The sequence below is a fragment of the Oncorhynchus tshawytscha genome, linkage group LG10, assembly GCF_018296145.1.
Source record: "Oncorhynchus tshawytscha isolate Ot180627B linkage group LG10, Otsh_v2.0, whole genome shotgun sequence".
Classification (NCBI taxonomy): Eukaryota; Metazoa; Chordata; class Actinopteri; order Salmoniformes; family Salmonidae; genus Oncorhynchus; species Oncorhynchus tshawytscha.
The window spans coordinates 30,432,191-30,457,777 of NC_056438.1; the positions used below are offsets into that span (position 1 = coordinate 30,432,191).

General features: G+C 43.1%; 1 protein-coding gene across 3 annotated transcripts in view; it reads left to right on the forward strand.

Annotated features, from left to right (window-relative positions):
• LOC112260098 (actin filament-associated protein 1-like) overlaps positions 1 to 25,587 on the forward strand; it is a 120,250-nt gene that overhangs the window by 32,684 nt on the left and 61,979 nt on the right. Inside the window, exon 1 of one of the 3 annotated variants that reach the window (XM_042328491.1) lies at positions 24,935 to 25,511. The exons of 1 other annotated variant lie outside the window; for it this stretch is intronic. In XM_042328491.1, coding sequence (XP_042184425.1) covers positions 25,460 to 25,511 — 52 coding nt within the window. In that variant the 5' untranslated portion in view covers positions 24,935 to 25,459. Of the gene's footprint in view, positions 1 to 24,934; positions 25,512 to 25,587 lie in introns of those variants that run through there. One more of the 3 variants, XM_042328493.1, reaches the window with a different exon arrangement.

The following is a 25,587-nucleotide window of genomic DNA, read 5'->3' on the forward strand; positions in this document are numbered from 1 at the left end:
TGGTGACTGAAAAAAAGGGAGACATTCTGTACGTTCTGAGCAGATGTTGCCCATGGGCACTGATCTAGGATCAGTATCCGTAACTAAATTCTAACCTTAAACATTTCCTCACCTATCCCTAATGGTAAAGTGTTGAACATTCTGCTTATGTGGTTACCACATCAAAGGTTATCTGCCATGACAGGCCCTCCCAGCTCTTAATAACTAGGTGACAGTGACAAACTTTCAGTCAAAAAAACAGCCTAATCATGTAGAATGAGGAGGGATGGCATTTCAGTGAGGTGGAGGGACAGTGGTATGGACCTGGAATTAGAATACTAGAATGGACATGACCTTTTTATGATGGGATAAAGGTCAGCCATTTTTGTCAGGGAGTTGGTCCATCATGGTTTGCCAGTGCTGTGATAAGACATTCTGTAAAATAATGAATTTGAAGAATTTATCTGCACTGTATGTATGTTAACTAGCTAGAAAGACCGTTTTAAGATACAATCGATTTTTCAAATTAACTGACAATATGTCATACACTGGCTGAAATCAGTAGATGATCAGACAAGTTTTAAATGCAACGACTCACACGTTGCGAGTGAGACACTCATTTGACCCTCTTCTCACGCTCACGTGCCTCATCTTATTTCTCAGGCATTGAACAAAGTACTGCTTTTATTTTCAAATTAATCGAATGTATATTCAGTGCGTTAACTTTTCCACTGTGGCTCCAAATCATTTTGAAAAGTCGAGGCATAAAGCCTGCAGTTCGCGTTGTAACTGCGGCAGCTTCTCCCGGGAGATCCATAATTTTCCTGCCACCACACTGTGAACCGCGGCAGATTTGAAGCTTGTGATTAGTTTAGTAAGGGTCCGGGACCGAGATGATTGGATGAGCGTTTGAAAAGAAACGCCCCACATGATTAAAGTGGCTCAGGCAGCCACTGCAGACTGGACAGGCACATTTGCTCTCTTAATTAACAACATTTTCAAAATAGCAGCGTGGCATCTTGTAGCTCTGTTTTGTACATACTTGTCAATAAAATAAAATGCATAACATACATAGCGCTACAATTTAGTTATTTAATGGACGTTCGCATACAGAACGAGTGCATTCATCTTAAAAAAGCCAGGCGAGACAACCACATATCACAGTCGTATCCCAATCACATACATAATACAATTTAAGCAATAATTCCCGAGGAGGTGTGGTATATGGCTAATATACCACGGCTAAAGTTGGAAACAACGTAATTAGAGCAGTAAAAATAAATGTTTTTTCATACCTGTGGTATACGGTCTGATATACCACGGCTGTCAACCAATCAGCATTCAGGGCTTGACCCATCCCAGTTTATAATTCAAAATACAATACGAAAAACATAATGTCTGTGTGTTTCTTGCAGCATGTGATACTAGTGATTTAATCCACCGCTTGCATGCTACATTATTCACCTCATTTTAGTCATTGGCAATTTAGCACTAGGTTCATTAGGCTGTAACATTGAAAAGGCAGCATTCAGCAGGATTTTTGGCAGGTTGACTTGATTTTGCCCAACTATGAACATGATTTTGCCCAAACTGATTGTGAGCCCAAGTGTGTAACTGATTCCAGTGGGGGAACAATCTATTGAAAGATAATTTGGGATGGATGAAGGGGCAGATGTCATCTTGTCTTCAAGAGATTTTATCTGTTTTTTTAATTTGATTTATTTGGTCTTTCACAATAGCTAATCTAAGTAATTAGAACAATTGCCATCCCCTAAAATGGGCTATTTTATATATATATATTAGTCACTGTGCAAGAACACTGTCATTCCCCATACTTTTGTTTTATTTGTGTCTTTAAATCTATTTATAAATTGCAATGTCTATGCATTTTTGTAAGCATTTATGGACATTGTTGAATACAGGCTATATAAAATGAGTATAAGCTATATTGAAATGCCCCTTGCCTCAAATATCCTGTTTTGTCCTTTTAGTATTGCTCACAAGCTAAGGAGAAACGGTAGCCATCAATGCAAAAGAAGATGGAAAATAAATATGGAAAAGTTTTCCAAATCAGCTTCAACTACCTGAAGATTGCTATTCGTTAGATTTTTCTTGAACGTGTAGAAATCAAATATCATCTGAACATATTCAAACCCACAGGATTTGGGAAACATAGATCAGGGGTGGCCAACCCTCTTGGAGGAGCTACCTCTAGTCAAGATATTCTACGGTCCTATTTTAAAGGGATACTTCACCCCAATGAATTACATATTTAAATGTTTGCTTCTTATGGATGAGACAACACTGTAATCCATCCTATGATTAGCTACTGCCACCAACTGTTAATATTAGCTTCTTCTTTTTTTTAACCACAAACCAATGTAATTCAATGGCCCCCAGTTAGCATACTCTACATTTCATGCACAAATAATCTCAAAGTATCTTCAAACCGATCACCAACACTGGAAAATTTGAGGAGTGGAAAGACATTCCCTGGTCTGACGAATCCCGGTTCCTGTGGCATCATGCTGATGGCTAAGTCAGGATTCAGAGTAAGCAGCATGAGTCCATGGCCCCATCCTGCCTAGTGTCAATGGTACAGGCTGGTGGTTGTGGTGTAATAGTGTGGGAAATGTTTTCCTGACATACGTTTAGGTTCCTTAATATCAATTGAGCAACTTTTCCAATTCAGGCTGTTCTGGATGCAAAGGGAGGTTTGACTCGTACTAGATGAGTGTACCTAATAAATTGGCCATAAACTGAGTATGTAGAATTGCAGGAAATGATCTTTTAAAACAGATTTTTTTTCATAGAGGGGAGCCCAGACCCCTGGCTAGGGGGTGGAGCCAATGACATTCAAGAGAGCTTGGTGTGACATTCCCTCTCTTCAAAAGTTGGCAGTCCTGGTCAAAACAACAGCCTTATCATTTAGAGTGAGGAGGGATGGGATTTCAGTGAGGTGGAGGGACAGGGGAATGCCCATAGAATTAGGATACTAGAATGGACATGAACCTTTAAGATATTGTATGAGAAAATGTATTTTGAAGAATTTATCTGCACCGTATGTTTATCTATCTAGCTAGCCGGTTTTATCAACTGCTAATATGGTAACATTCTATTCAAACGATGTAGTCAATCCACAGCCATTACACTGGCTGAAATCAGTAGAGGATAGGACTTAGACAAGTTGTAAATGAAACAAGTACCGACATTGTATCATAGACAGAGCCTATAGAAAGTCTACAGCAAGTTATACAACATTTTCCAAATTAAGAAAAAAAATCATAACTGAAATATCACAATTGTATAAGTCCTGAGATAATAGGTTGTTATCAATAAAATGTCACAATACGGTGCAGAGCGTTGGATTTGGCTGCTGGGGGGCGAGGAGACCTCCAGCTCTGTTAAAACCGCTGACAACTGCACGCTGTTCTCAAGGGATTGTCAAAAAGATGTTCAAATGATTTTGGTTATAATATGAACCCCTCTTGAAGAGAGAACTTTCTGTAGGAGAGATGTGAAGAGAGAACTTTCTGTAGGAGAGATGTGAAGAGAGAAACTTTCTGTAGGCACTGTAATAACACTCACAGCTTTCCAAGAAAATACAAATGTAGTCATGTATGGTCTGTTTACATATATTTTAGAGCAGGGATAATCAACTATATTCAGCTGCTGGCTGTTTTTGAGTGTTTTTTCCCAATCCTTTTCTTGGGCAGATGAAAGCCCAAACAGATATAATATTTGACTAAAACGTAATAATTTCAAACCTTGCTTACATTAGTATACCATCACATGTATCTCTCTCTTATACGTGAGAATACTTTGGAAACGATTTCCAAAATTAAAATCACTTGGAGCTGATTGGCTGGTGTTTTTAGTCGTTTCTGTCCAACAAATAAAATCACTGGTCACCAGTTGGGGAACTCTATTTTAGAGGCTATTTATACAGAAAAGGTGCACAGAGTCCATATAAATGGTGTATATAATTATATGACATTGTTGTAGGTTGACAATACTTTTATTACACAACACATGCCTTATTTTTGTTTTCCTGCATAAGTACATTCACGATTATGCGTCTGCCATTCATTCCAGTTAGACTGGTTTGGATTTCTCCTTGACCAATATGGCTGCCATTTTTACACCATTCTGAAACTTTGAGGGTTCATGACATAACCCCTCTAGTAATTTAATCTCTATGGGTATGCTTTCTGCTCCCTTCCATTCTCTTCTCCTCTCTCCTTCTTCCTACTTGTGTGTACCTGCGTGTCTGTCGGAGTGTGTTTGAGGCGTGGTGGTGGTACATACAGTAGCAGTCAAAAGTTTGGACACACAAACTCATTTAAGGGTTTTTATTTTGAATATTTCCTACATTGTAGAACAATAGTGAAGACATCAAAACTATGAAATAACACATATGGAATCATATACAGTAGTAACCAAAAAAGTGTTAAACAAATCAAAATGTATTTTATATTAGAGATTCTTCAAAGTAGCCAACTTTTGCCTTGATGACAGCTTTGCACACTTGGCATTCTCTCAACCAGCTTCATGAGGTAGTCATCTGGAATGCATTTCAATTAACAGGTGTGACCTGTCAAAAGTTAATTTGTGGAATTTCTTTCCTTCTTAAAGCGTTTGAGCCAATCAGTTGTGACGTGACAAGGTAGGAGTGGTATACAGAAGATAGCCATATTTGGTAAAAGACCAAGTCCATATTATGGCAAACAACCCAAACAACATAATCTAGTCACACACAATGTGTTGATGCAATGTGAAATGGTTATTGTTGTCATAAACAACCTTATGACTAGCTGTGTTATAGCCATGATTAAAAATAATTGGCAAAATAGGAATTGTGTTTACAGTAGTAATGGATAGGATTGTTTTGAGTTAGGATAGGGCACCAAAGATCTCAAACTAATGTCTAGAACAACGGTGTCCATTTACCACATATTGCTAATGTTACTCAAAACCCCCAAGGAACTAGGCCAATTTTCCCCCTCCTAAAGGCAGGATATGTGTGTGTGTGTGTGTGTGTGTGTGTGTGTGTGTGTGTGTGTGTGTGTGGGGCTCGTAAAAGAGACCTATCCTCAGGGAGCCTAGAGGAAATTTAAAACAAGCTCCTTAAAACCCACCGACTGACCCTCCAGTTTACAATGATGTACACACGCACGCACAGCTGATTAAGGGCTGCTACTTTGGAGGTTATAACCATTAATCAGCTTCACTGTAGCATATCCTGTGCAAAGAGACATGGTATCTTATAAGTGTTAGTTAAGGGTGCATAATTGTCCAACAACTTCAGTGCCTTGGTTTAACTGCTTCTTTAGATGACCTGCTATTGTCTGCCTTTTTATAGTTTTACCACTCAGTCTCTCTTATGGGATTTGCTAGTCCAGCGGATCACTAACTTGAAGACGCAATCACACTACGTCTGGTGGAGACAGATGGGTCTGGTGGCAAATGAGGTGAGCCCTCCCCTCCTTATAAGGCGCCACTCGCCCCTCTGGTCGTTCTCACCTCTCTTCCTTGCGGAAGAGATGACTAACGCTCCTGATGATTTAGCACAACTAAATCCCTGTCTTTCTGCTGAACTGTTTTTAGGCAAACCGTGAGGTTAACACTGCCGAATGTAGGACCTCGGCTCCTGTTGATAGTGTTGAGTGCTGACAATTTTTGTTTTGAGTAGAATTTTATTTTCTACTCCTCAGTCTCCGGTGGAAGCTAGCATCACACGGCTAGCTATCGAGACTTGGTTAGCCAGCGACGCAAGGCTTTAACTAACTTGGTTAACTAGCTAAGTTTATCCATGGCCTCCCTCAGCGATCGTACATTCTCACAACATTTGCAATAACCATTACAGGGTCATGAAATGTATCAATTTCTGCATCAGAGGGTCAAGAGGTTGACAGGATTAATGTGTGTGTGTGCACATGTATGTGTTTGTGCGCATGTGTGTGTTGTGGAGAGCAACCCCATCGTCCGGCCTGGTGTTGTCAGTAGATTTAGTGAGCATTTAGGTCCTTGTTACTCTCAAGGTTCTAAGGGAACCACCTCTTGGGTGTAACAAACAAAGAGGTTGTAAATATGGGTAGTGGCCTCACTCCCTCTCTCTACTTTCTCCTGTTACCGCTCTACTTCTAGGTCATCCACAGATGTGGGACCGTATTGGATAACAATCGCTACCCACACAATTGAGGTCATAACCACTTGACTGGAAAGTCTCTCTCTCTTCACCCAAATATTACATCATAAACAAGCAATGCTAGGCATGAGTCTTTGTCGTCCCCCAACGGCCTAACCTGGGCTCTCTCCTCTACCTTTCTCTCCCTCCCTCTCTCCCTCCCTTTTACCCCTCCTTTCAAGAGCCTGATACCGGATCTGACCAGTAAACAAATTGACAAAAGACCTTCAGCACGCTTATAGGGAAGGACACTCAACACGCACAGCACTTACACACATGACTGATAATTGGCTGATAGAAATTGATGATACCATTATTGTGGGGGCTGTCTTGTTAGACTTCAGTGCAGATTTTGACCTGATCGATCATAGTCTGCTGCTGGAAAAACACACGTGTTATGGCTTTACACCCCACCCCCCTATAATGTGGATAAAGAGTTACTTGTCTAACATAACCCAGAGGGTGGTCTTTAATGAAGGGCCTCTCAAACACAATCCAGGTAGAATCAGGAATTCCCCAGGGTAGCTGTTTTAGACCCCTTACTTTTTAAAATCTTTACTAATGACATGCCACTGGCTTTGAGTAAAGCAGTGTGTCTATGTGTGCGGATGACTCAACACTATACACGTCAGCTACTACAGCAACTGAAATGACTGCAACATTTAACAAAGAGCTGCAGTTGGTTTCGGAATGGGTAGCAAGGAGTTCTAAATATTTTTAAAACTAAAAGCATTGTATTTGGGACAAATCATTCATTAAACCTCAACTATATCTCGTAATGAATAATGTGGAAATTGAGCAAGTTGCGGTGACTAAACTGCTTGGAGTAACCTTGAGCTGTCATTGTCAAAACATATTGATACAACAGTAGCTAAGATGAGAAGTCTGTCCCTAATAAAGCGCTACTCTGCCTTCTTAACAACTCTATCAATAAAGCAGGTCCTACAGGCCCTAGTTTTGTCACACCTAGACGGTTGTTCAGTTGTGTGGTCAGGTGCCACAAAGAGGGGGAGAAGGCTCTTAAAAGTACACAGAGAGCTAACATTTAATGACATGCATGTCAATCTCTCATGGCTCAAAGTGGAAGAGTTTGACTTCATCGCTACTTGTTTTTGTAAGCGGTGTTGACAAGCTGAATGTACCGAGCTGTCTGTTTTTCAGACATCCATGCATACCCCACAAGCCACCAGAGGTCTCTTCACAGTCCCCAAGTCCAGACTATGGGAGGTGCACAATACTACATAGAGCCATGACTACATATAATTCTATTCCACATCAGGTAACTGATGCAAGCAGTAGAATCAGATTTTGTTTTAAACTGGTAAAAATACACCTGATGGAACAATGGGGACTGTGAAGGGGCTCACACAAAGATACAGACACATGCGTATGCACACATTGTGATACTGTGGTGTTAAACATGTTGTATTGTAGATATGTAGTGGTGTAATAATGTTATATGATGTACTGTTTTATATGTAATGTAAGTGCTTTAATATGTTTGGACCCCAGGCAGAGCAGCTGCTACAAATGCAAATACTCTGCCACGTCTTCCATGGACCTTAGTCCATATATCTCCGCCTGTCATTCTCCCCTCCCTATGGCTCATTCATCTTTAATGAGCTCAGATTGGGGCCTTAATGGACTGCCCCCTCACACACACAAACACGTGTGCTCACACACACACACACACACCCTCCCCCCAACCACCCCCCACAGACAGGAACAGATGCATTATTTAAATCCTAGGAAAAAAGCCCCCTAACAAATTAACTGGCTCCCCACTGAGACCATGCAATGGCAAGGCCTCCATCTGAGCCAGATGGTAAATCTAAGGAGGGGTGGAGGGACGGGCAGAGAGTGACGGGCGGAGAGGCTTGATTATTGTTTAACTACCGGACTATAGTCGCCCTAGACCAGTCTGTCTGCCTGTCCTCTCGATCCAATTGGTTACGGACATTAGGGCCTGACCGGGCACAATGGCAACACCAGCTGAGGCCTGGAGTGTAGTTGGTTGAGTTGGAGGAGAGGGAGGAGAGTGGTATCCAAAGGGCTTAGGGATATGTGTAAAACAGTGCAGAGGAGGAAGCTATTTCAATCCCAGTCATTTACATTTGGAAAGGCTTCTACGACTTCTGCATTTAGAGAGAGAAAAGGGAGAGCGACAGAGATGGGACGTTGCTGAAAGAGGGAGAACAAGAAACAAATTGACAGAGTAAAGAGAGGGAGAAAAGAGACTGCATTTCTAATGTATCATTAAGAGCTTAAAGGGTATTAGGTGATTTTTTTTCCTCCAAATAATCTGATGAGCTCTTCACCCTTTCAGAAGAAACTTCCTGTCTGTGAATAGGAAAAGATTTAGGATGTGCTTGTATGTCTGCGTGCTTGACCGTAATATGTTGTCCAACTAGTAGGGCTGGCACAATTACTGTATAATTGTGTAACCGACAATTATGGATGAAGGTCGTCATGAAAATAAAATGACCGTCATGAGCGTTTTTAAGAAAAATGTGTGTGTGTGTGTGCAACAAACTGCTGTCTGAAGACTGGGTCGGCCGGCAATTCGTGCGGTTGAGTCAGTTTCTGCAGTTACATGGACTCTTCAAACAATCAAGGTGTTGTCTAGGCAACCTCCTCTGCTACAACACCCCCCTTCCTGCAGCAACCAGTCAGGAGCGGAGGGCAGGAGAAAATGTGCGAAAAGAAGACAAAAAATGCTATTCAAACAATACAACCATCATCCAAAATTCCATGACTGTCACAGCCTACCAACTAGTGGATAGCAAATAGAGGATAGGGCATGTTATGTATGGGATTCCCTCTGAACTTTGCACTCTAGAAATAGAAGACATGGAAGGTACACTCTTAGCACCTTTTTTTCCTATCTAGAAATGGTTCCTCTGTTTTATTTAATATCACTGCTACATCCGTATGGTTCCAATACACATGGGCTAGATTGATTGCATGCCCCGCTTATGGCTGTCTCTGGGTCTGCTCGTGACGTGTGAGTGAAATTTACCATGGTAATGGAGGGAAACGAGAGTGATGGGAGAGAGAGAACCCTTTAGAGAACCCTTTAACCCTAGGATAACCCTTTTTAAAGAACCCTTTTGGTTCCAAGTAGAACCCTTTTGGGTTTCATGTAGGACCCTTTCCACAGAGGGTTCTACACAGCTAAACAGACCACAGTTGAGATAAACGACTATTTTCTCTTTCCACTTGAGCTGAAAACACAAAGGGTTATATGTGGAACCAAAAGGGTTCTCCCTGGAACAAAAAGGGATTCTCCAATTTGGACAGCCGAAGAACCCCTTTGGAACCCTTTTCTTTCTTCTTTTTTTTAATAGAGTAGCTTAAACCTCCAAGGTTTGACTCTGTAGCACAAATTCTCTTCACTCTCAAAGGTAAACACAACTAAACAGACCACAGTTGAGATAAACGACTATGTTCTCTTTCCGCTTGAGCTGAAAACACAAACAAACATTCAGGCCGACAGTAGAACATGCTCTATCAGATGGGATATAAGCCACTAATAGGCTATAGCACTCTGGGTTTTCACTGCTGCAATTCAAACGTCTATATTTCACTCAATCTCTCTCATGCTGTTTCATTTGACAAATATTCTTTCAAAAGGCATGTAAAATGCTTGCTAGTGTTTTGCCCCCAGCTTTTCTTTTACATTCTGGTTTGAATCTAAACTGGTTAAAAAGTTAGTTTCTCGCCCTCAAGACCAGCTGTGGTGTGTGTTTGAGTCTGTAGTTGCAAAGACATCTTAACCTCTCTGTCGCTCTGGGGTTTCTGTCAAATACTTCTCTGATGTTTTATTTAATGTCACTGCTACATCCGTATGGTCCCAATACACATGATTAGATTAGATTGATTGATCGCATGCCCCGCTTATGGCTGTCTCTGGGTCTGCTCGTGACGTGTGAGTGAAATGTACCATGGTAATGGAGGGAAAAGAGAGAGATGTCATGTATTTGACTACTTCCTTTTCGTTGGGCCAATTTGTCTAGTTTGGAATGTTGAGGCTGGTTATTGTCGAATATGTACAATAGTTGTAGGGGGTTCATGCACAAACATACGTAGTGCACAAACCAGGGACCGTAGTGACACCTCTTGCACTGAAATGCATTACCTTCGACCGCTGCGCCACTCGGGACTGGTGGTATACACAATACCCCGTAATGACAAAGCACAAACAGGTTTGTAGACGTTTTAGCGAATTTATTAAAAATAAAAAACGTATCACATTTACCTAAGTATTCAGACCCTTTACTCAGTACTTTGTTAAAGCACCTTTGGCAGCGATTACAGCATTGAGTCTTCTTGGGTATGATGCTACAAGCTTGGCACGCCTGTATTTGGGGAGTTTCTCCCATTTTTCTCTGCAGTTCCTCTCAAGCTCTGTCAGGTTGGATGGGGAATGTCACTGCACAGCTATTTTCAGGTCTCCCCAGAGATGTTCGATCAGGTTCAAGTCCGGGCTTTGGCTGGGCCCCTCAAGGACATTCAGAAACTTGTCCCAAAGCCACTCCTTCGTTGTCTTGGCTGTGTGCTAAGGGTCGTTGAACCTTCACCCCAGTCTGAGGTCCTGAGCACTCTGGAGCAGGTTTTCATCAAGATTCTCTCTGTACTTTGCTCAGTTCATCTTTCCCTCGATCCTGACTAGTCTCCCAGTCCCTGCCACTGAAAAACATCCCCACAGCATGATGCTGCCACCACCATGCTTCACCGTAGGGATGGTGCCAGGCTTCCTCCAGATGTGACGCTTGGCATTCAGGCCAAATAGTTAAATCTTGGTTACATCAGACCAGAGAATCTTGTTTCTCATGGCCTGAGAGTCTTTAGGTGTCTTGGCAAACTCCAAGTGGGCTGTTATGTGCCTTTTTTACTGGCCACTCTATCATAAAGGCCTGATTGGTGGAGTGCTGCAGAGATGGGTGTCATTCTGGAAGGATCTCCCATCTCCACAGAGGACCAAGACCCTTCTCCCCAGATTGCTCAGTTTGTCTGGGTGGCCAGCTCTAGGAAGAGTCTTGGTGGTTCCAAACTTCTTCTACATAAGAATAATTGAGGCCACTGTGTTCTTGGGGACCTTCAATGCTGCAGAAATGTGTTGGTACCCTTCCCCAGATCTGTGCCTCGACACAATCCTGTGTCGGAGCTCTACAGACAACTCCTTCGACCTCATGGCTTGGTTTTTGCTCTGACATGCACTGTCAACTGTGGGACCTTTTATACAGACAGGTGTGTGCCTTTCCAAATCATGCCCAATCAATTGAATTTACCACCGGTGGACTCATATCAAGTTGTAGAAACATCTCAAGGATGATCAATGGAAACAGCATGCATCTGAGCTCAATTTCAAGTCTCATAGCAAAGGGTCTGAATACTTATTTAAATAAGGTATTTTGTAAAAAATTTTTTTTATATATATATAAGAAATCTGAACCGGTTTTTGATTTGTCATTATGGGGTATTATGTGTAGGTTGATGAGGAATTGTTTTATTTCATCCGTTTTAGAATAAAGCTGTGACATAACAAAATGTGTAAAAAGTCAAGGGGTCTGAACTTTCCGACGGCACCATATGTTGTTGTACTCTGAGCTAGGCATAGCAGATCTGGAGGTGTCAAATGATGCAATACCACTCCCTTTTTTCAATCAAAGGAAGTACAGTATACCTCCACTCCGGTAACAGAGACAGGCCTTAAAGGGGCTATTGCCTGCGATGATGCTTCTTCCAGACCTGAAGCCACATTATGGTTTGCTGTAGTCTAGCTGCTGACACGCTATTCCAATATGTTTATATTGGCTTGATGTCACTGTCATACACACACTTCCCGGCATGGAATGTGACGCTATGGGCTCATCTGCACAGTGTGTGTGTGTGTGACATAGGGACCGAGAATCACTTCTCGTAAATGAACAGACCTACTAACCTGTCACAATCAGCATGACCTGATTCCAAGGGGCTTTTGAGTAGATTTCTTTTCTTCTTTCCATGCATTTCTGAGCGTTTACAACTGTGAAAAGGGTTTAATTGGAGCCTGTTGGTCATACTGTATTAACTCTATGTGAATCCTCTGTACAGTGTGGCTGTACGGACAGACGAACGGAGATGGGGGTACATATCATTGGATTACACACACACACACACACACACACACACACAAAACAATGCATACACACACAGACGGGCACAGACACATACACACTCAGGCCCGCACACACGTACAAACACACACGCATCTCAATCCAGCCGTTGTCCCCCCAGCCTATAGGCAAAATGCCACACGGAAATTATGGATCAAACATTACTCTGTTTGTTTATTGCTTTAAAAAAACAAAAACATTTCCATATGGGCAACGGGCATCACTTTCTTGATTGGATGAATCTCCTGACATCACAAGGGATCCGTTCGCATAACACAAACTGTTGCAGCACGTGGTGGTACATTATGTAGATTGAGGGTCTCTCCTAATTTCTAATCCTGTCTACCCCCCCAAGCCACCCCCATCTCAGTCAATCAGTCAGTCAGGCCCATATGGGGAACAGGCATAGGCCCAGACCCCAAGATGAACACAGACTGATTCCTCTCCTGGTCTGCTCTGCTCCAGGGTTTAGTCGGGGGGGACAACTCCTGCTTTGATCCTGACTAGTATTACAGTGCCAGCTATTGTGATGCAGCCAACTAGCAGATGGTTTGGAATCCAGAGGAATTCCTACAAATCCTTATCCCACATTACGGGTTGTATTGTTGAAAAGATTACTATGTTGGGTGTGAAAAAGAACACCTTGGTACCGTACAGTATTTGTTGTGAGAACGCTATCTCCCCTAAACCTTTGCCAACAGGTTTTACTACTACTGTAGTGCCCTCCGGATTACATAAGATTAGTTGGGCCAAAAAGGAAGTTAATGAGATTTAGTTCTTGTCCTGTGTTTTTGATCATCTGTGGCCTTGAGTTTGACCCAGGAAAGAGAGATGACTGTTTTTAGAGTTTTACACTCCCTGTGGACCAGTGGTGTAAAAATACTTTAAAGTACTACTTAAGTTGTTTTTTGGGGGTATTTATATTTTTGCTAACTTTTACTTCACTACATTGCTAAATAAAATAATGTACTTTTTACTCTATACAGTTTCCCTGACACCCAAAAGTACTTGTTACATTTTGACAAGGAGAATGGTCGAATTCACACACTTATCAAGAAGGCCATCCCTACCGCCTCTGATCTGGTGGACTCACTAAAACAAATCAAATCACAAAACACAAATGCTTTGTTTGTAAATTATGTTTGAGTGTTGGAGTGTGCCCCTGGCTATCCATCAATAAAAATAAAAACATTTTTGTGCCATTTGGTTTGCTTAATATAAGGAATTTGAAGTGGTTTATACTTTTACTTTTTGATACTTTAGTATATTTAAAACCAAATGCTTTTAGACTTTTACTCAAGTAGTATTTAACTTTTACTTTTCTATTAAGGTATCTTTACTTTTACTCAAGTATGACAATTGAGTACTTTTCCCACAACTGCTGTGGACTGGAGATACCACTCTTCCTCTGATAAAACAAATTCCACACAATCAAAGCCAACAACTTCAAAAGGACCCCCGGGACTCTATTTCATAACGCCTGTTCAAGGCAATAGAACGTTCCGCGCTGACTCTGAATCTGACGTAATAAAGTAAATGTGGGTTGCCACGTTGGGTGGATTTGAACTCATAACACAGTGGCCAACCTTTACTGCTCTCAGATGCCCCCCCCCTGTGTGTAACTGGAGCCTGTGTAAGGAAGCAATCACTCCAGCACCTCCAGGGGGCCTAAACGCTTCATTAGAGGAGTGTTTGTTTAACGCCGCCCCTACCAAGAGGCCTAAACCCCCATCCCCCCCATTAGCCACCACTCCTCAGCCTGTAAACCCCCTCTTTCCCGACTCCCTTCTGAGGCCCTGGTCTCCAACCTCTTGTGACCGCCGGTTCAGGGAGCGAGAGGGTGGGTCGTGCACCGAGAGGTCGGCAGGTTGACTGCTGTTTTGACAGGCGTGCCTGGAATACCATAGGAGCGTTCCCTTTCTAAGGCTAGGGGTTAACACACAAAGTCAACATGGGCTGGGTCCTGACTGCTCTTTACACACACACACACACACACACACACTGTCGTCCTCAGTGCATTTGCTTCAGTTGACGCCTCCAGTCAGGGCGTCAGGTCTTTGTCCACATCTCTGACCCGTTAGCCCATTGACACAGCTGGAGAGGCTCAGCTTTGGGGGAGTTGGCTATCCCAGAGCGCACTGCTGGGGCTGCCGGCACGCCTGTCTTGACCTCTATCAACCGGGCCCACAGCCCAGTTTCATCACCGCAGGCTGACCCACCTCGGAGACAAACACCCTCTCTCTCGCTCTTAATTTTTGTATTTCTCTCCTCCTGTCGCTCTCATCCACACTTGTTCTCTCCCCCCACATTCTTTCTTTACTCACTTTCACATTCTCTTTCTCTCCCTCTCTATTGTTCACTCTTTCTCCTACTTTACCTCTATTTTTCTCTCCACTCTATTTCTCTTAATCTCTCTTCTTTCCCCTTTTCCCTCAGTGTCATGGCATTATATTGCAGGATGACAGACTGTTTGTGAGGGTTAGTGTGACCCAGAATATCTGGTTTCCTACCATTCTATAGACCATTGACGTCCAGTCTCTCAACAGTGCTACTGACTCTGGACAAGGCCAGCGTTGTGCTACAACCCCCAGCTCTGTGTGCTTAATTCAATAAGGCAATCTGGGGGAGAGAAGGTTACTTTGTGTCACGGCTGTTTTGCGTAGAGCCTAGCATGTGTTTTGAGACATGTGACTCTGGCCGATTGGCTATGTAGTCCACACAACTCGAACCCACCAACACACACGCGCACAAACATACACATCATTTTCCATGGGACAAGCCAAAGAGGAATTATTTTCATGAATTAAGGTTAAGTCGATTATCTTGATTCTACGGAGAGGATGATATAGTGTGATATAAAGAGATGGAGCAGCACCCTGTGTTATGAGATAGGGGACTAATATATTTTAATGTCAGTGACATGACAGTTTCATGGCTACAGTGCATGCAGCAGTGGTGTGTGTATCTCTATTAGATTAGATCTCAGTCATGCGGCCAGGCACTGACGTCAACGCTGACTTTCACAAAAGCCCAGATCAGCCAAGAAAGAGTTGACGCAAGAGATACAATCTCAGCATGTGTGTACATACATGTTTAGTTTAGTTTATTAGGATGCCCATTAGCTACTGCACATGCAGCAGCTACTCTTCCTGGGGTCCACATAAAACATACAAATAACATGACAAAGTACAGAACAGTTATAGACAAGGACATTACATAAAAAAATATACATTATATTTATATTTTTCTCCTAAAAAAAACTGTTTTCGCGTTGTCATTATGGGGTATTGAGGAAAATATTTAATTGAATCCATTTTAGAATAAGGCTGTAACATAATAAAATGTGGGGAAAGTGAAATGGTCTGAATACTTTCCGAAGGCACCGTATGTCTGTTTGAAATGTATGCAAATCCATTATACAAGTGGTTAGGCGTTTTCAACGCACAAATGTTTATTTTTAAAAGACTAGAAGAGAAGTAGTCAATTTCTCCTGAACCTTCAACCATGAAGGACTATCATGCATGTCGTTAGTGTTAATTCTGTGTGTGACGTTAAGGGCAAGGCGTGCTGCATGTTATGAGCCTGCTGTAGCGTTACTGTAGCCTGCTGTAGCGTTACTGTAGCCTGCTGTAGCGTTACTGTAGCCTGCTGTAGCGTTACTGTAGCCTGCTGTAGCGTTACTGTAGCGTTTCTGTAGCCTGCTGTAGCGTTACTGTAGCCTACTGTAGCCTGCTCTAGCGTTACTGTAGCCTGCTATAGCGTTACTGTAGCCTGCTGTAGCCTGCTGTAGCGTTACTGTACTGCCTGCTGTAGCGTTGCCTGCTGTAGCGTTACTGTAGCCTGCTGTAGCATTTCTGTAGCCTGCTGTAGCGTTACTGTAGCATTACTGTAGCGTTACTGTAGCCTGCTGTAGCGTTTCTGTAGCCTGCTGTAGCGTTTCTGTAGCCTGCTGTAGCGTTTCTGTAGCCTGCTGTAGCGTTTCTGTAGCCTGCTGTAGCGTTACTGTAGCCTGCTGTAGCCTACTGTAGCCTGCTGTAGAGTTACTGTAGCCTGCTGTAGCTGTAGCGTTACTGTAGCCTGCTGTAGCTGTAGCGTTACTGTAGCGTTACTGTAGCCTGCTGTAGCATTACTGTAGCCTGCTGTAGCGTTACTGTAGCCTGCTGTGGCGTTACTGTAGCCTGCTGTAGTGTTACTGTAGCCTGCTGTAGCGTTACTGCAGCCTGCTGTAGCCTGCTGTAGCGTTACTGTAGCCTGCTCTAGCCTGCTGTAGCGTTACTGTAGCCTGCTGTGGCGTTACTGTATCCTGCTGTGGCGTTACTGTAGCCTGCTGTAGCGTTACTGTAGCATTGCTGTAGCGTTACTGTAGCATTGCTGTAGCGTTACTGTAGCCTGCTGTAGCGTTACTGTAGCATTGCTGTAGAGTTACTGTAGCCTACTGTAGCCTGCTGTAGAGTTACTGTAGCCTGCTGTAGCCTGCGTTTACTGTAGCCTGCTGTAGCCTGCTGTAGCGTTACTGTAGCCTGCTGTAGCCTGCTGTAGCATTACTGTAGCCTGCTCTAGCCTGCTGTAGCGTTACTGTAGCCTGCTGTGGCGTTACTGCAGCCTGCTGTAGCGTTACTGTAGCCTGCTGTAGCGTTACTGCAGCCTGCTGTAGCCTGCTGTAGCGTTACTGTATCCTGCTGTTACTGTAGCCTGCTGTAGCGTTACTGTAGCCTGCTGTAGCGTTACTGTAGCCTGCTGTAGCGTTACTGTAGCCTGCTGTAGCGTTACTGTAGCCTGCTGTAGCCTTACTGTAGCCTGCTGTAGCGTTACTGTAGTGTTACTGTAGCCTGCTGTAGCATTACTGTAGCCTGCTGTAGCGTTACTGTAGCTGTAGCGTTACTGTAGCCTACTGTAGCCTGCTGTAGCGTTACTGTAGCGTTACTGTAGCCTGCTGTAGCATTACTGTAGCCTGCTGTAGCGTTACTGTAGCATTACTGTAGCGTTGCTGTAGCGTTACTGTGGCCTGCTGTAGCGTTACTGTAGCCTGCTGTAGCGTTACTGTAGCGTTACTGTAGCCTGCTCTAGCGTTACTGTAGCCTGCTGTTGCGTTACTGTAGCCTGCTGTAGCCTGCTGTAGTGTTACTGTAGCGTTACTGTAGCCTACTGTAGCCTGCTGTAGCATTACTGTAGCGTTACTGTAGCCTGCTCTAGCGTTACTGTAGCCTGCTGTTGCGTTACTGTAGAGTTACTGTAGCCTACTGTAGCCTGCTGTTGCGTTACTGTAGCGTTACTGTAGCCTACTGTAGCGTTACTGTAGCCTGCTGTAGCATTACTGTAGAGTTACTGTAGTGTTGCTGTAGCGTTACTGTAGCCTGCTGTAGCATTACTGTAGCCTGCTGTAGCGTTACTGTAGCGTTAGGTCTTTCTTTGCTGCACCTGACCGTATTACCGGGCAGTAATCAAGATGGGACAAGATCCGAACCTGAACAACTAGTACAGTTGATCTTTGTGTCAAAAAAACAATTTTTTATTTTTATAACAGACATACCTCTCTCCCTATCTTCACAAACTTTGTCAACATGACTTGACCATGATAATTCCAATGTTACTCCTGGGAGGGGGGTTGGGAGGGAGTGGTCTTTTTGTAGCCATTTCCTAGTGACAGCCTTTGTACTGGCTGCCAGTAGGACCTTCAACTGTTAATTTACACCAATAGAGAAAAGTATCAGGTATTTCACCCAAATACATTTACGTTTGTTCTATGTCAAATTCCATTATTTTTCCAATGTTCGATCTTATTTTTCCCAGTAAGTTTCGATTGCGGGGCAGGACCAAGAGATATGAGAGTGGTCCACCCTTGATAGCCCAACGAAGGGTGTTCTCTCCAACAGGGGTGTTGGGAGTCGGTCTGTTTTGATTTCAGTTTAGGTGATATGAAGAAGCTTATAACATTCTTCCAACAGAATTCTCTCCAAGACCTTGAGTTGGTGGAGCTTAGTTGAGTCTCAAATATGTTCAACCATGTTTCATCATTTATTTCACTGTTAAGTTCCTCCTCCAATTTCTGTATAAATATAGTTTGTAGAATGTTTATTTGATAGAATACCCAAGTAGAGATTTGAAATAGTTTTTTTTTTACTCCCCAAGTTGTATGCGTTAGTGAATACTTGGATACATTTTTAAGGTACTCAAGGGTCAATCACTTTTATCTGCCTTAAAAAAATAGTGTCGAACTTGTCGGTATCTGTAAAAATCTTGTTTATCCAAGCCATTTTTTTTACTTAGGTCCTGGAAGTTCTCCAGGTCCCCATTCTTTATAATTGTACAAAATGATGTGATGCCTTTCTGCGTCCATTGTTTAAACCTGCTGTCCTGAGTTGCAGGGATGAAGCTGGGGTAATATGCGGGCCAACTCGGCAGTTTGACACCTCGGTCTAAACGAATTTGCTTAACTAGCCTAAATCATGTCTTAAGAGAGAAATTAATCCACTGATTTTGTCTGTTGTATATTTCTTTTACCATGTGCTTATTTCCCAAAACGGACTGTATGTGTATCTCTGTCAAAGTAGTCTCGATGCCTTTCCATTTGGATTCGTACTCTGAATTTCACCAACACACCAGAGGTCTCAACTGGGCTGACACAAAATAATAATTTAGGTTTGGTAAGGCCATACCCCCACAGTTTTTTTGGTAATCGTAATGTTGTACAGTATATCTAATTATTGGTCTCTTACTGTTCCAGATAAACCTTGATATCCGTTTATCCCTTAACTGTTTCAGTGGGATTTCTATGGGCAGAGATTGGAACAAATACAGTAACCTCGGCAGCATATTCACTTTGTTGCAATTCTACTGTGGCTTATCATTATTGATGGATAACAACCGTTTTTCCACCTCTTCCACACAAACTTGGCCAAATTCAAAACGGCAATCCTTCTCTTTCATGATTAGATATTCAATGCGCAAATATGATGATTCATTAAATGTTGTCATTTCACTTCTGTATGTCCACTTCCCCAGTGAAATAGTCATTGATGATGATCATGATTATTTAAAAAAATAATAATAATTTAGTCACAAAATGTCTACATGTACAGTATGTCAACCAATCAGTTGAGCAGCCTGACTTGTTTGCCGCCCTTTTTGCATAATTTCTTTGAACCATACCATTTTTCAATTCATCATCGATCCAGGGGGCTCTAACAGTTCTCACAGTTTGTTTCTTAAGAGGCGCATGCGTGTCAACAATCGGCAATCATATTTGTACAAATACTCCCAAGTGCTGCCTCCTGGATTCACCTCCATATAAACATCAGATCAACATACATGTTTTACAACTTCAACAAAAGAGTTCTGAGAGAACATTTCGTATGATCTCTCATAAATAACTGTAGGGCCCTGCCTTTGGTACTTTTGGCTTTCCTTGTCATTGCCTCAATGTTACGGTCACTAGTACTACAGCCAATGGGAACTGATATTGCTTTGGAGCAAAGCTCTGCAGCGTTCGTGACGATATGATCTATACAAGTGGATGTCACAGATCCAACACTATTTGTATACACTGTACTTGGTTGGTTGAGTGATAACCTGGGTCAACGTACAGTACCAGTCCAAAAGATTGGACACACCTACTCATTCTATTTTCTACATTGTAGAGTAATAGTGAAGACATCAAAACTATGAAATAACACATGGAATCGTGTAAACTCAGCAAAAAGAGCAACGTCCTCTCATTGTCAACTGCATTTATTTTCAGCAAACTTAACATGTGTAAATATTTGTATGAACATAACAAGATTCAACAACTGAGACATAAACTGAACAAGTTCCACAGACATGTGACTGACAGAAATAGAATGTGTCCCTGAACAATGGGGGGGTCAAAATCAAAAGTAACAGTTAACCTCTTGGATATAGGGGGCGCTCTTTTAATTTATGGGTAAAAAAAAACGTGCCTGTTTTAAGCGCAATATTTTGTCACGAAAAGATGCTCGACTATGCATATAATTGACAGCTTAGGAAAGAAAACACTCTGACGTTTCCAAAACTGCAAAGATATTATCTGTGAGTGCCACAGAACTCATGCTACAGGCGAAACCAAGATGAAACTTCAAACAGGAAATGAGCAGAATTTTTGAGGCTCTGTTTTCCATTGTCTCCTTATATGGCTGTGAATGCGCCAGGAATGAGCCCGCTCTTTCTGTCCTTTCTCCAAGGTGTCTGCAGCATTGTGACGTATTTGTAGGCATATCATTGGAAGATTGGCCATAAGAGACTACATTTACCAGGGGTCCGCCCGGTGTCCTTTGTCTAAATTGGTGCGTAATCTACAAGCTGCACGCAGTCATCCAGTGATTGAGAGGAGAGAGGCTTCCAGGAACGATATATCATGAAGAGATATGTGAAAAACACCTTGAGGATTGATTCTAAACAATGTTTACCATGTTTCAGTTGATATTATGGAGTTAATTTTGAAAAAAAGTTCGGCGTTTTGATGACTGAATTTTTGTTTTTTGTTGGTAGCCAAACGTGACGCACCAAACGGAGCGATTTCTCCTAAACAAATAATCTTTCAGGAAAAACTGAGCATTTGCTATCTAACTGAGAGTCTCCTCATTGAAAACATCTGAAGTTCTTCAAAGGTAAATTATTTATTTGAATGCTTTTCTGTTTTTTGTGAAAATGTTGCCTGCTGATGCTGCAGTGCATCTCCTCCTCATGGACTGCACCAGATTTGCCAGTTCTTGCTGTGATATGCTACCCCACTCTTCCACCAAGGCACCTGCAAGTTCCCGGACATTTCTGGGGGGAATGGCCCTAGCCCTCACCCTCTGATCAAACAGGTCCCAGACATGCTCAATGGGATTGAGATCCGGGCTCTTCACTGGCCATGGCAGAACACTGACATTCCTGTCTTGCAGGAAATCATGCACAGAACGAGCAGTATGGCTGCTGGCATTGTCATGCTGGAAAGTCATGTCAGGAGGAGCCTGCAGGAAGGGTACTACATGAGGGCGGAGGATGTCTTCCCTGTAACGCACAGCATTGAGATTGCCTGCAATGACAACAAGCTCAATCCGATGGTGCGGTGACACACCGCCCCAGACCATGACGGACCCTCCACCTCCAAATCGATCCCGTTCCAGAGTACAGGCCTTGGTGTAACGCTTATTCCTTCGACAATAAACGCAAATCCGACCATCACCCCTGCTGAGTCAAAATCACGACTCATCAGTGAAAAGAACATTTTGCCAGTCCTGTCTGGTCCAGCGACGGTGGGTTTGTGCCCATAGGTAATGTTGGTGCCGGTGATGTCTGGTGAGGACCTGCATACGACATGCCTACAAGCCCTCAGTCCAGCCTCACTCAGCCTATTGCGGACCGTCTGAGCACTGATGGAAGGATTGTGCGTTCCTGGTGTAACTCGGGCAGTTGTTGTTGCCATCCTGTACCTGTCCTGCAGGTGTGATATTCGGATGTACCGATCCTGTGCAGGTGTTACATGTGGTCCGTCACTGCGAGGACGATCAGCTGTCCGTACTGTCTCCCTGTAGCGCTGTCTTCGGCGTCTCACAGTACGGACATTGCAATTTATTGCCCTGGCCACATCTGCAGTCCTCATGCCTGCTTGCAGCATGCCTAAAGCATGTTCACGCAGATGAGCAGGGACCCTGGACATCATTCTTTTGGTGTATTTCAGAGTCAGTGGAAAGGCCTCTTTAGTGTCCTACGTTTTCATAACTATGACCTTAATTGCCTACCATCTGTAAGCTGTTAGTATCTTAACGACCATTCCACAGGTGCATGTTCATTAATTAGGCATGGGAAACAGTGTTTCAACCCTTTTCCAATGAAGATCTGTGAAGGTATTAGGATTTTTAGCGAATTATCTTTGAAGGACAGGATCCTGAAAAGGGGACGTTTCTTTTTTTGCTGAGTTTAGTAACGTAAAAAGTGTTAAACAAATCAAAATATATTTTAGTTTTTTCAAAGTAGCCACCCTTTGCCTTGATGACAGCTTTGCACACACTTGGCGTTCGCTCAACCAGCTTCACCTGGACTGCTTTTCCAACAGTCTTGAAAGATTTCCCACATATTCTGAGCACTTAATGGCTGCTTTTCCTTCATTCTGCACATCTCAATTGAGTTGAGGTCGGGTGATTGTGGAGGCCAGGTCATCTGATGCAGCACTACATCACTATCCTTGATCAATTTTTTTTACCTTTATTTTACTAGGCAAGTCAGTTAAGAACAAATTCTTATTTTCAATGACTGCCTAGGAACAGTGGGTTAACTGCCTGTTCAGGGGCAGAACGACAGATTTGTACCTTGTCAGCTCGGGGATTTGAACTTGCAACCTTTCGGTTACTAGTCCAACACTCTAACCACTAGGCTACCCTGCCGCCCTGCATGTGTGGTTCCCACCGTGAAGCATGGAGGAGGTGGTGTGATGGTGCTTTGGTGACACTGTCTGTGGTTTATTTAGAATGGTCCTATTTGTCCTATTGAAAAACAAATGATAGTCCCACTAAGCACAAACCAGATGGGATGGTGTATCGCTGCAGAATGCTGTGTTAGCCATGCTGGTTAAGTGTGCCTTGAATTCTAAATAAACCACAGACAGTGTCACCAGCAAAGCACCATCACACCACCTCCTCCATGCTTCACAGTGGGAACCACACATGCAGAGATCATCCGTTCACCTACTCTGTGCCTTACAAAGACACGGCGGTTGGAACCAAAAATCTAAACATGTCCATTGCTCGTGTTTCTTTGCCAAAGCAAGTCTCTTCTTATTATTGTTGTCCTTTTAGTAGTGGTTTCTTTGCAGCAATTCGACCTTGAAGGCCTGATTTCACGAAGTCTCCTCTGAACAGTTGATGTTGAAATGTTTCTGTTACTTGAACTCTGAAGCATTTATTTGAGCTGCAATTTCTGAGGCTGGTAACTCTAATGAACTTATCCTCTGCAGCAGAGGGAACTCTGGGTCTTCCTTCCCCGTGGTGGTCCTCATGAGAGCCAGTTTCATCATAGCGCTTGATGGTTTTTGCGACTGCCCTTGAAGAAACGTTCAAAGTTCTTGAAATGTTCCGGATTGACTGACCTTCACGTCTTAACGTAATGACGGACTGTTGTTCCTCTTTACTAATTTGAGCTGTTCTTGCCATAATATGGACTTGGTCTTTTACCACGTAGGGCTACCTTCTGTATACCACCCCTAACTTGTCACAACACAACTGATTTGGCTCAAATGCATTAAGAAGGAAAGAAATTCCACAAATGAACTTTTAACAAGGCACACATGTTAATTGAAATACATTCCAGGTGACTACCTCATGAAGCTGGTTGAGATAATGCCAGTGGGCAAATCTGTCAAGGCAAAAGGTTGGCTGCTTTGAAAAATCTCAAATATATTTTGATTTGTTTAACACTTTTTTGGTTACTACATGATTCCATATGTGTTATTTCATAGTTTTGATGTCTTCACTATTATTCCACAAACACTTGAGGGTGTGCAGTCAAACAAGGTTGAAGGTTCACACCTTGCATGGTCACACTATAGCTCATATCCTTTCTAACACACACACACACACACACACACACACACACACACACACACCTCCAATTGGCCCATTCGTTGCACCACATCTTTAACACTATAATCAGTGCAACCAGTTAATTCCTTCACCACCCTAAAGCTCAGCTTCCTCCCCTGAAGCAACATTTGTGGTTTTATTTCACACTACCTAAAGTCTGCGCTCAACTCAAGAAGCACTCCTCCCACTATTGCAATTAACCCACGGTAGGTGCATTTGGACTGCATACCATAATACCCTGCATACCATAATGAGGAATGCCATCTCGGGTCTACTAAGGCCTTAAAAATACTCTACATCATTGACAACCTGTGTCTTGCTGCGTTTTTGTTTCTACTTGACTGTTTGTTGGAAAAGAAAAGTGAGATCTGAGTGAGATAAAATCCACAGGCCTTCTTTTTGAGGATTTTACCACCTTGTTTTGACAGCCCTGCCCAAATAAATCAGCTCCTACCCCAAAATGTGTGTGGTCCTTTTCTGACCATTTTTTTTACCAAACCCAAACCTCTAATCTACTAACACACAGTAGAAGTGAAGGTTAGGTTGGTTTGTTTTTGCATAGCTAGGCACACACCCTCAAGTGTTTAGTTTATAGTCCAGAAAAGCCTTAATTACATATGATTTAGTTTCAATGTGTCAATTTACACATGGTAAAACTTCAGTTCTGTACCAGCGTTTCTAGGCTTCAGCCTACCTAAACTATGCAATACAGCAGACATGGTTTTGTTGAGTCTGAGTTGGGTGAGGTATTATACAGTATCCCTGTATTTCAACTTGAGCCCCACTCTCATATCTGTCATTGGCTGGCTGTTGCTCTCCCCTCTGGACACACAACCGTGTGACGGGTGCAGTGAGAGACGCGGACGGTCCTTAATTACCGACTATTACCATAAACTGCCGATTTCCCCCCCATCCCGAGGGGCGAGCCAGCCTGAGTTCAATAACCCATCTGCCGCTGAGGAAAAGAGGGAGAACTCAGAACTGGGCTAGCCCTGCCTGCCTGGTGTGTTTAAATATGCTTCCCTTAGTTAACTGCACACTGGAATACGAGCCCGAGGGAGAGCTGGGCGGAGAGAAAAGGGGTCGCGTCTCACCTTTCAGCAAAGATAGAGAGGGGGAGATATTCGAAAAGTTCAGTCTGCCCTCGGCGCGCTTGCTTGCAAGGCACGACTAGCCCTCTCATTATTGGCCGCCTGTCAGCACCGTAACAGACGGCAGATGCGAGCATTCAAACAAGATCCGTTTCTGAGCTGAGCAGACCATGCAGACACAGGCAGTTTGAGTAGGTTTTGTAAGAGGGAGGAGGACGGAAGGAAGCAAAGAGGGGAAAAGAGCCGGAGAAAAGTTTGTAAGGAGAATCGTGACGGAGACGTTGCCGGTTGGTCGTAAAGCGCACGGTGGTGAAAGACTGTTCAGAGCTGGTATCGCCGGGCAAATCTATCCTCAAAGAAACAGACGAGGGTTCCGTCGTTGGCCGCTGACCCGTGGAGAGAGGGATTTTAATTGATATTCGACAGCTGCCGGCCACTCGCCTGCTTCTGTTTGCTGGGATTTAGATGCGTTGGGAAGCCACCATGCGGCGCGATCCCATTTTGTTCGCTTCCAGGGGTGAGTGTATTCCCAAAGTCAGCATGCGCTTTTGGTTCAGGGCTTCAACAGCTGGCCACTGTAAATATTGATATGT